Here is a 16033-nt window from a genome sequence, read left to right as displayed (position 1 = left end):
ATTGTTGATTCACAGTCAACTTGCAGTTCATGACAGTCACTGCATCTTTTTGTACAGCTGTGGCTGTGGCCAGATCCTGTCTATTTTGCATTTACTTATTTGATTTTGCCTTGTGAACTGTTGCATTTTCCACTTGCCTCTGTTGAAATAAATCCAATTGCTTTTGGAGCAGCTTGTCAGTTTGTAAAGGTCATTCTAAATTTCAATCATGTTCTCTCCTAGCTTGATGTCTTCAGAATACTGGATGCATTTTTTCTATTATTTCATGTCTTGAATTGGTAATGAATCTTGTTATGAAAACCATGTATAGCACAGATCCCTGGAGGATCTTCAGAAAGATGTCCTTACGAATTGATATTGGGCCAGTGGCAACTGCTCTCTGAGAATCTTTTTTCTAGTATTTTGTGATGATTCCAACCAGAACATACCATCTCCTTTATTTGTTTATGAAAGTGTCAACTAGGACTTGTAACCATGACTGTTGTCCTGTTATTAAGTCGGCAGGAGACAGGAATAGTTTTATATATGGCATATTGTTTATAAACTCATATTGACTATTTTTATTACTTTATCATCTTTGTATTGAAAAAATAATTATTTAAATGTTTTCCTAAATAGTGGGCTGAGAGTTGAGATGACTGGATAGTTTAACTGGATCCTCTGCTTACCAGAGGAGGAGCTGTGCTACCTAAGAATGTGCATTAGGCCAGCAGACAATTTTGGAAATCCAGCTTGATGCCTATCTGCATCTTTAAACTTTTTAAGCAGGGGTTAGATCTCTCATGGGGCATGACTATGTGAGCACCAGAATGTCGGAAAATCCACCATTTTCTTGTCTGACATCTGAGAACAGATTGCAGATACACAAGTAATGCGTATAATTTCTCTCTCTTTCTTTAAAATAAGCAGGTTTTATTCTGTCTCTATCGTATACTGGCGGTGACACAGTAGAACCAGTCAGTAGGAACTGGCTGCAATTCCCTGCTTGTCTCTTTAGCGTTAGCCCTCGGCTAGTCCGTGCCAGCTGGCAGGGAATCTCAAGGAACCATCTGCTTCCTGGGAACAGCCAGAACATACCTAATTTTGGCAACTTTAGCTTAATATGCCACCTGACCCAAAAATCTCCACTAGAGATTCCCATTTTACCATAAGAATCCCAAACTAGGAATTGATGGCAAATTGGTTTTCCCTTTCTTTCCCTTTTTGCCTCAAAGCAAAACAAAGGAAAAAAAAAAGAATGTGCTAGAGGCTTTTAAGACTTCCATCTCTTTCGGTTATATTTTACCTCATTTTGATAGTTAGCCTATTAACAAAATACGTACAGATACTTGAAGTACATTCCTCTGCTATAGAATTTTGAGTAATAATTTTTCTGTAATGTACAATAGAAGCTTGGTTTCTCCCTCAGCTGCTCAAGTCAAGATCCAGTATGCAATTTCTTGTGCATGTTGTGTTGTGTTTTCAGACTGCAAAAATTTCAGTACTTTTTCCAGTAATATTTGGATAAAATACTGTGTAATAAATAATTATAAATGGATAACACTACATGATATAGATCAAAATGTATGAACAAAGGCAGGGAATCGCCCTCATCCTTTGTCTTGTTTTCCTGGTATTTGTTGACTCATTTACTGATATACACAATTTGGTAATCCACCCATTGTATCATATTCATTTGGGTACGTTACTGAGAATTAGCTGTACAACTACCTTTCTATTTTCTAAAGAAAGGCCAACCTCAAGACTCTACAGAAGGTCATTTTCCTGTCAAAACAGTATTTTCCATGCCTTTTTCATTCCTGATCATTATATATTGCAGTTAAACTGTTTGTTAGCTCTGCTTATTTCTTTAGAGTGTAAAAGTCTATACCATTGCTCAGTTTCCATTAGGTATAAATGATGTCTTTCTCATCACTTTTTTTTTTTAAAAAACAGATCATTTCTACTTCTTGGAAGGACAAAATGATGCTCTGCTGTGTGGCAATAGTTCAGATGCAGGGTAAGGAAATGGTCATCACTTTTCATAATGCATCAAGAAAAAATAAGTAGCTACTTAGAATAGCTCAGGTGGTCAACTTTAGTATCAACTGTACTGTAGATTTGCAAAATACCGATGTTTTGCAACTGAAGCTATACCTAAATATAACCATCTATGTGATTTGAGTTTACACAGGCACTTTCTTCAGCATCTTAGGCTAATTTTGTAAAGGTAGCCACATGAACGTTCTGTGCATAAATGTTACTGCAGCTTGCTGACAACTGTTTATCATCAGCCATGCTATTTGACATTCTTCTCTTGTCCTGCTGGAGATGTGTTGATATGACAAATTGTGGGGAAGGGTAGATTATTATTAGTTATATTATTAAAGCACTGAAATATCATTAGGAAATGGACTTAAAAATTGAAAGCCAATAAGATATATATTTTTATCTTAGGTATGTAGAATAAAATTTTACTTGTTCATAATTTCATTAGCAACTGGTACTCCTGAACGATTTTGTGATTTACTATAGCATATCGTAATTTAGAGTAGTTGTTAAAAATAGCATTTCCTCTTCTTTTGTAGTCAATGTCCAGAAGGATATATATGTGTGAAAGCTGGTAGAAACCCCAACTATGGCTACACAAGTTTTGATACATTCAGTTGGGCATTCTTGTCACTGTTTCGATTGATGACTCAGGACTTTTGGGAGAATCTTTACCAGCTGGTGAGGACTTATTAAAATAAACAGCACCATCACCAATACCATTACTACATAGTACTTGCATAGTTATTTTCATTCACGTGTCCCTAAGGCCTTTGGGACAGAAATCATCTTTTATTTCATATATGTAAGCTGTCTAAAACAACAGGGGCCTCGTTCATGATTTAGGTACTCAAGTACATAATAAGAAATAGCTGCTATTTCATGAAGGTGGTTAAGCATTACTGTTTCTTTTCACAAATGAATAAATTAATTTGTTAAAGCTTCTTGCCCAAACATGCTGTAAATAGATGCTAGTTAAAGTGATTTGCAGTCTAGTACAAATATGTTGTCTTTGAAAAGGTTACATCTTGTCTCCGAAATACACATATCCTTAACCTGAAGGACAGTGATGTTGTGCATCATGACATTTGGTACACTGCACTGTCTTTGTGGCATTGTAGTTTGGGACTGATGAGACAAGAAGGTAAGATGCTGGTTAGTGGCCCCACTACGGTTAGATTTAAAGGCTGTAATATAGATGTATAGTGGGGGCAGCAACTGCTACTATAGGTTCTCATTGATAGAAGTTCTGAAGTATTCAAGCTACAGAATGTTATTTACCTTGACCATAGTAGACACAAAACTTGGATTTTTGCACGTGTAGCCAGGATATAATATTATTCATATATGGAAAAAGTAACTAAATGATCTTGTGCTAACACAAAGCAATCCTATAATGCATTTCTAAATTATAACACAGATGCTGCCATATTATGCAATAGTATTTAAAAGTCTGCTAAAAATGTGTATTATCTCTTTTTCCCCAGACACTACGTGCTGCTGGGAAAACATACATGATATTTTTTGTTTTGGTCATTTTCCTGGGTTCTTTCTATCTGATTAACTTGATCCTGGCTGTGGTCGCCATGGCCTATGAAGAACAGAATCAAGCAACCATGGAAGAAGCAGAACAGAAAGAAGCAGAATTTCAGCAAATGCTGGAACAACTGAAAAAGCAACAGGAAGAAGCTCAGGTATCCCTGTAAAGTAAAATTCCTTCTTCCATTCATGATTGTGATTGGATTTATGTCCAAATATGAGAATACTTTTACTTCCCTACTCCTAACAATATATTACCTTCAGTCTTATAAATTCCTTTGTGTTACAAACAATCTTTAATGTTTTCCATTGCACTGTTTCTGCTGGCTTGAGTAAACCTGTTAATTTGTGACAAAAATTATAACTAATAAGCTAAAATACTGGATTTTCAAATTGGAGATGAAATTAACTTTTTTACTGAGCACTTGAAGAAAGTTGCCCAGAGTGCTTGTGGAATCACCATCCTTGGAGATAATCAACAGCCATCTGGACATGGTTCTGGGCAACCTGCTTTAGGTGACCCTGTCTGTGCTGGAGAGTTGGACACAATGACCTCCAGAGGTTCCTTTCCAACCTCAACTATTCTGTGGTTCTGTGAAATGGAGATGTGGGAAAAAAACAACCCAGGAATTCTGCTTATTTAAGTAACAGAAGCAAAACTATTGTAGGTGCTGTGGAAGAAATATTTTGCTCCAGCACTATTTGGCTTTTTCTACTCCTTCCCCAGCTCTTACAGCAGAAAGCCACAGTGTTCCAGTTTTAAAGAAAACTGGAAAAAGTGGAGAAACTGGAGAAAACGCTTCTGTGGTACAGACATCATGATTACATACTGCTTTGAAATTCCTTTTCATTTTTGAAGACTCTGAAATCTTTAATAGGGTAATTGATAATGGCTGCTTGGCATGTGGCCACATAGAGTAGAAGTTGAACTATGTCTTTCATGTAAGCCCATGACTAAAGTCAGCAATAAGGATTTTATTTTTGTATGGATGGTTAGTTGGTTTGTGTTTTTTTTTTACCACAACTTGTAAATAAATGTTGATCAAATGCTCCACAAATGTTTGAAACTTCAAACAGCAACAAGTCTCTAATACCCTGCACTTTAACTCAAATCTCTGATTATGATTTGCAAAACTGAGATAAGCGATGTTACACCGGATTTTTAATAGACTACAGAGTATGCAAAATCCAGAAAAATGGTGTAAGAAAGTGTTGCTTCCTGTTAACAGTGATTTTTCCTGTCGTTTGAGCCTTGATTCTTTACTTTTACATAGTATTTCAGACAAAAAAAATCTATTACAACATATTGCTCCAGTCTAAAACAGATCCTTGTTAACTTGGTTCTCTGACAGCACAGTTTTCCCTTGGGCTGCTCTAACTCCTGGTTTATGGAGCAGTGGCAAATTATGATTCCTGTGGTATTTCACAAAATATACTTCTTATGATATGGTGGGTTCATTGCTTTTATTTCAAAATAATTTTTTTAAGAATGGCAATAAATTTAAAATAGTGAGTGGTGTGTGTTTGTATAAATGTAAATTGCATATGTGCTTGTACATATAGGCAGCAGCAGCAGCTGCAGCAGCTGACTCAAGAGATTATAGTGGAGTAGATGGAATAGGTGGATTCTCTGAAAGTTCTTCTGAGGCATCAAAACTGAGCTCAAAGAGTGCTAAAGAGAGGAGGAATAGAAGAAAGAAAAAAAAGCAAAAAGAACAATCTGAAGGCGAGGAGAAGGATGGGGAAGAATTTCACAAATCTGAATCAGAGGACAGCATCAAAAGGAAAGGTTTCCGATTTTCCATTGAGGGGAATAGACTGACATACGAAAAGAGATTCTCTTCCCCACACCAGGTACCATAGTATTATTACCTCTTAAACACCTTTGTTGTCTACTCATCATATAAACAAAACCCTGTAAAGTAGTTTGGTCAGTTCTTGCAAGAGATAACACAGATTCTTTAGTATCTTAAATCAAAGTATGACCATGTTAATACTTGCAGCCAAAGATTATACTGTAAGAACTGGAGAGAGTTTGGTTTTATTCTGAATTTATGTCTGAAAAATCAAAATAATGTGTATTCATTAAAATGAGTTGTATTTCAAGTTTCTTAATGAAAATGGACCTATCTCCCCAAAAAGATGGATGTATTCAGCATGATCAGTGGCTTCAAAATTTGGTGCACACATACAAAGGAATTTCATGTTTTAAATCAGAAAAGTACTAAATTTGGTATGCAAAAAAACCCAGTAGAAAATGCATAAATGTTCATGTGAAATTTACAGATTAATTGATGTGAGAACATTAATTGTGTTATCTTAAAGAAGGTGGAAATATCTGTGGCAACGTGTCCTTGCATGTGTTCTCTTTGAAACACCAGTGACTCAGAGTGCCATCTGCATCTCCCACCCAGACATTTATTTCATTTGATAGTTTTGTTATGTTATTCCTTCTACAGTTGTCAGAGCTCCTCTTCATTTGCCCACCTCCAACCCTCCCCTCAGCATTTCGAGTCCAGATCTCACATCCATTCTGTCCTTTTTCTGCCCCTTTGTGTGCCTCAATATGCTTCTTCCTTTTATCCCCACCTTCTCAATTCTCCCTGGTCTTTATGACTTGCTTTCTCCCTCCTTTTAGTCACTATTCCTAAACTAATTCCTTCCTTTTTAATCCTCTTCTATTACTGTCTCTGAAAAGCCTGTTTCATCCCTAAATAAATCATGAGCATCCATATTCTCTTCATGTATCACTTTCTCCAGCTCCCATTCTCAAAGAAGCTCAGACCTCTTCATCCAATATTTTCTTATTAAGGACTGTCCTCCTTAGCCCAGACTGTGGTGGGAATATAATGTTTCTAGCTTCCTATTTCGATCAAGTTAATGCCTCCTTCCACTTACTTCCTAACGTACTTCCTTTTTTAACAGTACTGCATCCCCCCCCACCCCCTGCTGCCTTGGTCTGCCACTGTTTTATGTTGTTAGATATCTAACTAGTCTCTGTAAGACTTCATTGCTACATTTAGTTAGTTCATGATTCATTTTGTTCCGTATACAAATTTTCACACCTCTATCCATTGACTTCAACTTCATGTTGAAGACCCATCTAATCCCTTAGGTGCATATTCTTGTTTGTGCCTTCATTCAAAGTGCAGTCTTATTGAACTGCAGCTCAATTCATCCATCTTGTAAGAAATGAAGCATTCCTCATACAACTTGCTTCTCTCTCCTTTTCATCTCCAAGTTCATTTACAGCTGTTTAATATGACAGTCTAACAATCCCCTCTCTGGTTTTCCAACCCTAGTTCCTTTTCACGCTGGGTTCTAGCCACTAAACAGAAATTCCACTCACCAGTTTTTAATAACCTTTTCCTAGACAAAACTCAGGTTTACATCTTATCTTTGACATTTTCCTTGACATTTCACTTGCCTTCAGTGTAACTGACTGTTATGTTCTTCTTAAAAACTTATTCTTCCTAACATTTATTATTTTGTCTCCTCTCAATTCTCCTGGTTTAGTTGTGCTTTAGAAGATCCTTTTACCCCTTTGACAGTTTTCTAAGGGATTTCCACAAGGCCTTTTGCTAGTTCCCTTCTCTCGCTCTCTTTTTTTTTTTTTTAAACTCTACTCTGGACCCACAACTGTGAATCATTTTTAACTTGGACCTCTTTCCACATGCCAATTACTGCTGTATTCATCAAGAATGTTGTTGCAAAGAGCACTAATCTGTCTCATTGTTTTTACCTAATCTGCTAGTAAACACATCTACCTAAAGATATTTTTTTAATACCATAAAACATACTGTGCCTAAAGTTCTTCCCAACCCACTTTGTCTACTTACAGTAAACAAGTCAAGTCCCAGCTTTGGCTGACCCATGCCAGCATCCATAACCCCCTGTTAAATTTTCAAACTAGTTTCTTTGAGCTCTTTCTGGTATGCTGCCCCTCATGCTTGGAAGAAGCTCCCCTGAGTTTCCACAGAACACTTCATTGCTTTCCTCAAATCCCTCTTTAAAACTCTCTTTTACCATGCTGCCTACAGAAAGCTTGACAGGGAAGTGACTTCAGGTGAGCTAAGACCGCTGTTTATCATACCCATCAATTTTGCCTCCTTGTATTCCCTCTCTTTGTATCCATCTGTTGTGTTACACTTAGATGATAAGTTCCTTGCGGAGGGACTTTTTGTTCTGCATTTTGCAGTACCTAGAACAATGAGGCTCAGGTCCATAAAGCTAAGTTGCAGAAGAGAAGCAAAGACACTACTTTGTTATGTATCATCTCTGCTATTCATAGAGGTCTTGGGTGCAATCAGGTGCTAATGCTAATCAATTAAGTCAAGAGAATCACTAATATGAATTAAAGTTAAGAACATGTACAATTATTTGCAAGACTAGAACATTATTTTGACTCTGATCCTGAAAAGATCCTCCTACAGCAGAACATTTACTCACATGAGTAAACTGATGAAGATTAGTGAGAATGTTCATACAAAATTACAGGCATATATTTGCATATTCAGGATAGTTAAGATTTTAAGAAAGAAATAAAAACCTTATTGTGGCCTCCTTGACTAGTATCTGAAAAAATATGTATGTTTTTTAAACTAGGCAGTATTTGGGAGCTACCTCTGTGTGCAGTCTGAGTCACAGGAAATTTGCTTAAAATTTTATTTACTCAGCCTGTCAGACTAATGCCAACCTGGGGTAAATAGTGTCTAGATGTGCTTATTCAGTTTATGAACAGTTGGTAATAAAACATGCAGAATGGCAGAGGAAACAATTCTGTCAAGCAGTTTCTTTTACTCTAATTAAACCAACAGATTTCATATATCCAAAGTAGTAAAATAACTAGTCTTTGTCTGTCACTTATGTGCTCTTTGTTTACTCTCCAAAAAGGAGGGGACGTTGTACCAGTTCATTTCTTTGTAGATGACCTTACCCTTTAAGACATATTAACACTGTGTTTTTTTCCCCTGTATGAAAACGTTATATTTGAAAGGATTTTCCTCTGATAATCGTTGTTTTTATTTGCCCGCAGTCTTTGCTGAGCATTCGCGGCTCCCTGTTTTCCCCAAGGCGTAATAGCAGAACAAGTCTTTTCAGCTTCAGAGGTCGAGCAAAGGATGTAGGATCAGAAAATGACTTTGCTGATGATGAGCACAGCACTTTTGAAGACAATGAGAGCAGAAGAGATTCTCTCTTTGTTCCTCGTAGACATGGTGAACGGCGCAACAGTAACATTAGTCAGGCCAGTAGGTCATCCAGGACAGTACCACCACTTCCAGCAAATGGGAAGATGCACAGCACTGTGGATTGCAATGGAGTAGTTTCTTTAGTTGGTGGGCCGCCAGCTCTGATGTCACCTACTGGACAGCTTCTGCCAGAGGTGATGATTGATAAAGCAGCCACTGCTAGCAATGTAAGGAAGTCTGCAATAGCTCAGGCATGATGTCCTCTCCCTGTATGGTCAGCTACTGCTTCTACAAAATTTAGTCAATTGTGAATGATTATCTTTCTGGCCAAACTGTGGATGCTCCTTTCATATATTCCAGTTATAAACTAAAGTAGAAACTGAAAATATATGCTAATTTACTGGGAATTAACAGAATAGCATAGTAAACAATCAAATAAAAGTAGTATGTGTAGTCTTATACCCACTGATTCATTATGCTAACTGAAGACTTAACTGGAAGACTCTGTATTCATGTATCAGGCAGGATATTAAAATGAAAAAAAATTATAAATTAATTATATTTACTTAATGGAATATATTAAATGAGTATTTAACTTCACGCTGACCATATATGAAACTTTTATTATAACACTGATAGTATAACTTACATGGGTTGTGATAGTGTTCCTGTCACATAGTTAATTTTTCCAGTTATTCTTTTTGGAGATGTCAATATTATTAAATATTTTTTCTTTTATTTTGTTTGAAAACGTTTGCTAGGAAATTGATAATTTATTCTAAATTAAGAGTTATCTTAAGAAAATACACTTAGTCTTTGTGCTTTTACTGCTAGCTGTGGGGGCTGTGCATTTTCATGTTTAGAAAAAAGACTTCACTGCCTAATTAGAAAGATATTTACGGCAGAACTTGTTGAAAAGCATTGTGGAACTTTTTACAGTCTAAAACCTGTTTATAGTCGAAAATATGTTTTAATGTCTCAGCCCTGTTTCAGCAAAATACTTAAAAACATATTCTTTGAGCACAAGAGCAATCCTACTGATGTATTTGACTATTTGCTATATATGAAGTTAGGCATACATTAGTCTATTGCAAAACCACAACATAAATGGAGCATGGTGCACGACAGCAGAGTGTTTTAAACCATTATACTTTTATAATAATTTACAGTGTAATTCTTATTAAATGAACAATCAATAAGCTATTTTATCAGTGTTTTATTTTCAGGGCACTACTACAGAAACTGACTTAAGAAAGCGACGGTCTAGTTCTTACCATGTTCCTATGGACTACCTAACAGATCCTAGTGCAAGGCAAAGAGCAATGAGTATAGCCAGCATGCTTACAAACACAATGGAAGGTATGTAACACAGAATATTTGTATGACAATGCCATAAAGTGCTATTAAATGTACGCTACATTAAGTAGTAGTGGTGTTTTAAGGCAGCTATTTCAGCCTGAAGAGTACAGACAAGATGAGATTTGTATATAGAGGTAGTATTTTTTTTAAAAGATGAACTGATATATTTAGAAAAGCAGTCAAGCTTTCAATATGTTAATAGGTTTGAGGTGGAAGCAGCAAACTTCCAAGTTAAATGCAAGCAGAAAGCAATTGATCAATGCAGTGTTTCTTTAGAGAAGTTATTTTTTTTGGGTAAAAGCTCTTTTTAGATTACTGAATAGGCTATGCTTCTAGCAGTAGAACAATCCCCTTCTACCGATTCACCGGACATGCTGTTTCACAAAGGAAGGGTCACATTGTTCTTTCTGTAAGGCTAAATACAATGGATCTGAATCATGGAATTAAGCAACTACTTGTAAGAAAGGGCAAAACATTACTTTGAGACTTAAATGACTGTGGCCCAAATAGCAAATGGGAAGGTAATAATGAGCAGTTTTGCACATGTGGACCATAATAGTGTCTAAATAGTTGTCTGACTTCAGATTTGTTCTAAATGTTTATCTTTCATGAGGAAAAATTTAAATGTTTTATTTGTTCTATGTATAGAATCATGGAATGGTTTGGGTTGGAAGGGACCTTAAAGATCATCTAGTTCCAGCCCCCCTGCCTTGGGCAGGGACACCTTCCATTAGACCAGGTTGCTCAAAGCCCCATCCAACCTGGCCTTAAATACTGCCAAGGAGGGGACATCCACAACTTCTCTGGGCAACCTGTGCCAGTGTCTCACCACCCCCACAGTAAAGAATTTCTTCCTAATATCTAATCTAAATCTACCCTCTTTCAGTTTAAAACCGTTACGCTTCATCCTGTCACTACACTCTCCGATAAAGGGTCCCTTTACACCATCTTTTCTGTAGGCCCCCTTTAAGTACTGGAAGGCTGCAACAAGGTCTCCCTGGAGCCTTCTCTTCTCTAGGCTAAAACAACCCACCTCCCTCAGCCTGTCCTCATATGGGAGGTGCTCCAGCCCCCTGATCATCTTCGTGGCCTTCCTCTGGACCCGCTCTAACAGATGCATGTCTGTCTTATGCTGGAGACCCCAGAGCTGGATGCAGTACTCCAGGTGGGGTCTCATGAGAGCAGAGTAGAGGGAGAGAATCACCTCCCTTTACCTGCTGGCCACACTCTTTTGATGCAGCCTAGGATGAGATTGGCTTTCTGGGCTGCAAGCAAACATTGCCGGCTCATATTCAGTTTTTCATCCACCAAAACCCCCAAGTCTTTCTCCTCACGTCTGCTCTCAATCCACTCATTGCCCAGCCTGTATGCCAGATTTCTAAGACAAATTTCTATCTTGCTTCCTGAGTAGCATTTGCTTGTGAATGGTTATTTTATCTATTGAATATTTAGGATTCTTTTTACATTAAATTTAAAACATAGTAGGACAGATTATTTTTCATTGTAATTTCTTTTGACTGACAGTAGCCTTGGTTTCAAAAGGTCTACAATATCAACACAGTTTATCAACAGTACCTTGGAGAACAGCATTTAGGCCTCAAGGAAATAGACAGGTGATACTGCAATAGAGAAATATGTTTAAAATGCTATTTTCATTTTTCTCTTTAGAACTGGAAGAATCGAGACAGAAATGCCCACCATGCTGGTATAAATTTGCTAACACTTGCTTGATATGGGACTGCTGTACTCCCTGGCTGAAAGTCAAACATATTGTAAATTTGATTGTGATGGACCCATTTGTTGATCTGGCCATTACTATCTGCATTGTCCTAAACACCCTGTTCATGGCCATGGAACACTATCCAATGACAGAACAGTTTAGTGGTGTGCTTTCAGTAGGAAACCTTGTAAGTGTTTCATGATGTACCATGTATGTTAAATGCATTTTTCTTAAATAATTCTTCTGTGACATTATGTACATATGTTTAAAAGAAAATGTTGACTAGATATTTATAGGCTTGGAAAGGTTGAATTTAAATTTAAGCTGTACTGAATCCCTCTTTGTTGACATTTGTGGATTTTGCCACTCTTGTTTTATGGAGCAAAAGATAGTAAGATTTATTGAGTCAATATGCATTTTGTTTTTTAAAACCTTCAGCTTCTGTCATTGAGGCTTGTTAAAGGAATATATCTAATATTTTTTCTTGGATGGATACTTACAGATCACAAGAACTTTCAGTTGCATTCCCACACCTGTTCTGCTCCTCACTAGTACCTCCTGTGGTCCTGGGTGTTCAGGGAATTGTAGAGGGCAAAGAGCCAGTAAGCATGGCAGATATACTGCAGCTCCCCAGGAAATGGTGAAATGGCATGACAGTGCCTTCCGCAGGTCGTCCTGAAGAAGAACAGTTCTGCTCAACTTTCAGTATAGCTTTTTTTTTTAATAAAATAATTGTGTCTCTCTCATAAACTTATCTTTATTCCTAGAAGCAAAAGACGACATCTAAGGAGGAAAAACTGAGCATTAAAATCAGCAGAGATTCTGTGTATCTGTATTTATACATGCACATTAGCAGGCTAGATAAAAACCACATTTTTCCCATTTACTTCTTTTTCTTTGGAAACTAAACATTGTGGTGCATATGTAAGCTTCAAATCTGAATTTCATTCCTAACCCCAATGTATGGCAATATAGAGAAGCTATTCAGCTTTATCATGGATTGCTTGCTGAAGATATAACTTCCCAAAAGTTGATACTGTTAGTTTTATTTTTTTAATGTTTTCTCATTAAACTGGAGTAAGAAACTGTATTTTCCTTGCAGGTGTTTACTGGAATTTTCACAGCAGAAATGTTTCTCAAGATAATTGCCATGGATCCTTATTATTATTTCCAAGAGGGCTGGAATATTTTTGATGGTTTTATTGTGAGTCTTAGTTTAATGGAGCTTGGCCTTGCAAACGTAGAAGGATTATCTGTCCTTCGATCATTCCGATTGGTAAATATACTAAGTAAAATATGTTTCTATGTTATATTTTTGTATTTATGCAGGTATATTGTGCATTTTTCATTTGTACATTATATATTTGGCTTAGACAGAAGACCTTTTCATAAGAACTTATACTAAATTGCATACCCACTAGATGGCATGTATCTATTATATCAAGTTTGTTTTACATATTATCTTAATAATGTCTATTTCTTCTTCAAGACATTGTCAACATCAGTTCTGTTCTTGCAGTGAGTGTGCTTTAAGGATTAACTTTTTTCTAATAGTAGTATCTCTTAGAGTCTTTTTCTCCCTAGATGAGGGAATAAAAAATGCAAGAGCCACAGGTCCTCACTACCTGTGACTGAAGATTAATAAATCGCTTAGTCAATAACGGATTAGTTAATAAAAGTTTTTTGACAATTTTAGCTGATAGACTTCCATTGCCAGTTTGCTTACATGGTTAGTTTTGGAAGAGAGTAGTGTTAAGATTTTTCTTTGGATAGGAATTTTTCATCACTACCAGCCTTCTCCTTACCATCCTCTGTAAGAGTCCATCCTCTGTCTAACAGTTTTCCGTTCGGAAGTCACTATAGTATCTCTGTTATTACATAACTCTGTCCTGAATAGGAACTTGAAAAGCATTGGTCTTGCTGAAGACTAGGCTAGCATGGAAGTTGATGTTCGAATCCTCTTCTAAAAAGGCCTACACAGTAAAAGACATGAAGCTAGATTTCCTAGTCATCAAGCTCAACTTTTGCCTTAAATAAAGCAAAAAATATTTAACTTTTATTTAAAGGTAAATAAAACACCTTTAAAAAAAGAGGGTGTTTCAATTCATCCATTTGCTGGTTCTCTGTATAGCATTATATTGCATTTTGCCTGAAGTCGAATATCTGTCTGGATTGACTTCTCCCTCAGTAATAGATTCTATTTTTAACTTCACATCTATATATTTTATTTATGTCTCATCCCATGAAATAATATTTAGATTTAGATTCCTTTTAGTATTCTCCTCTTCCAATTGTCTAAACACTTGCTGTATCTTTCCAAATAATTTCATTTTTGTCTGTTTCAAGTTGTACTTTAATATAACACTTTCCTTTGTCTGTTTTTCTCTGTGTTGTATGACAAACTGTAAGACACGTTATGCTTATTTTAAATGGCAGAAAAGATAGCTAGAGATACCTGGGAGTAACTTGTATACCTGTCATTAACAACTCTAGTTTGCTTCTCTTTCCAGAAAAAACATTTCTTTCATCTCTCTGCCAGTTAAGGTGAAGGAGATCTGGAAGTTTCTATACACTTACAATCCTGTTAAACTGGCCACATTTCATATGTGCTGGTTTATTTTTAGTAATATTTTCTTAGAGTTAAGTAAGGGAGAAAGACTGTATTGTCAACTTGGCTAACAAGTACAACTTGTTTATAAATATCTAAAGTCATCAAAACAGGCAAAGTCTGAATTGGAGACTTTGTGATAACTGCAATGTAATTGACATGAGCATAGAGACAGTATTTTTTGCTTCTTATGACTTGAATCAGGACTTAAGACTGCTGATGTCCAGTATTGTACAAAGAACTGGAAACATAAATTTTGTAACTAAAGTTTCTACAGGTTACAGGAGACATGATTTAGACACAGGGTAACTGAAATATGAAGTGTGCAGCAATAATTTCATTACAATTAGTAACATGAATAACTGTATACTATTCTTCTCTTTTGCAGCTTCGAGTTTTCAAATTGGCAAAATCTTGGCCAACTCTAAATATGCTGATTAAGATTATTGGCAACTCAGTGGGGGCTTTGGGGAATCTGACCCTGGTGCTGGCCATCATTGTGTTCATTTTCGCTGTGGTTGGGATGCAGCTGTTTGGGAAAAGCTACAAGGAATGTGTCTGCAAGATCTCTAGCGACTGTGAACTTCCACGCTGGCACATGCATGACTTTTTCCACTCTTTCCTGATTGTGTTTCGAGTGCTGTGTGGAGAATGGATAGAAACGATGTGGGACTGCATGGAGGTTGCAGGCCAAACTATGTGCCTTACGGTCTTCATGATGGTCATGGTGATTGGAAACCTAGTGGTACGTAATCGGTGGCGATTTTTTAAAATTATTAGAACATATTTCCTATTTTTCATTATTTTGAAATCAGAGATGAAGGCTGGAGAAGGGCTTTAGGAGATCATGTAATTCATTTGCCCTTTCTCTAAACCAGGTTCAAATATACCTTGATCATTTATGAAAAATGTTTGTCTACCTTTTCTTTTAAATCTGCAGTAAGTTTATAACCTCTTTAGTAAGCTCAGTGCTGAATTATGCTTATAGTTAAAAATGCCTTTTAAAAAAACATCTAACTTAAATCACCTTTTACAGCCAATTAAACTGACTGGTCTCAATAGTGATGCAAAACAGTTGGTCTTCATGACAACTTTTATATTACTTAAAGGCTTACTGTTTCCACTTTCAGTCTTTTCTTTCTGAAACAAAATAAGCCTAACTGTTCAATTTTTTCTCATAGGTGATGATTTCTAAACTACTTATCCCTTTTTCTACTGGCCTCTGAATTCCTCTCAAGCAGGATTTTGGATAGAGACACCAGTACCGAATAATGTGGAATAATTACACTTCTATGTCTTACACCCAACATTGCTTGTGATATATCCCCAAATGACACATGAAATATCTGTACCAGCATTGCTTTTCTGATGCAGCCTATATGCCCTTTTCTGCAGTGCTTCCACCTTGCCAGTTTCTCTATATATGCTTCTCATTTTTCGTAACCAACATTTCCACTTTAGTACTTCAGAATTAAATGCCATATTGTTTTCGAATCATTTCACCAATTTACCATGGTTATGCCTAATTGTAGTTCTTTCTTGTTGAGTGCTAGCATCCCTTCTCTTTTTTGTACCATCCATGAATTTTAA

General features: G+C 36.5%; 1 protein-coding gene across 6 annotated transcripts in view; it reads left to right on the top strand.

Moving 5' to 3' along the window:
• The window catches only part of LOC137667193 (sodium channel protein type 2 subunit alpha), a 56619-nt gene that overhangs the window by 12400 nt on the left and 28186 nt on the right, over window positions 1-16033 (top strand). For 2 of the 6 annotated variants that reach the window (XM_068407780.1, XM_068407775.1), the window contains exons 7-15: window positions 1936-1999; window positions 2568-2709; window positions 3516-3722; window positions 5131-5421; window positions 8603-8983; window positions 9983-10115; window positions 11784-12022; window positions 12938-13111; window positions 14832-15188. In XM_068407780.1, the coding sequence (XP_068263881.1) occupies window positions 1936-1999; window positions 2568-2709; window positions 3516-3722; window positions 5131-5421; window positions 8603-8983; window positions 9983-10115; window positions 11784-12022; window positions 12938-13111; window positions 14832-15188 (1988 nt within the window). Of the gene's footprint in view, window positions 1-1935; window positions 2000-2567; window positions 2710-3515; window positions 3723-5130; window positions 5422-8602; window positions 8984-9968; window positions 10116-11783; window positions 12023-12937; window positions 13112-14831; window positions 15189-16033 lie in introns of all 6 variants that reach the window. The other 4 variants (XM_068407778.1, XM_068407779.1, XM_068407776.1 and 1 more) reach the window with 2 other exon arrangements.

The sequence above is a fragment of the Nyctibius grandis genome, chromosome 9 (assembly GCF_013368605.1).
Source record: "Nyctibius grandis isolate bNycGra1 chromosome 9, bNycGra1.pri, whole genome shotgun sequence".
Classification (NCBI taxonomy): domain Eukaryota; kingdom Metazoa; phylum Chordata; class Aves; order Nyctibiiformes; family Nyctibiidae; genus Nyctibius; species Nyctibius grandis.
Note: the sequence above shows the minus strand (reverse complement) of the source record. Positions and strands in the feature narration are given on the sequence as shown.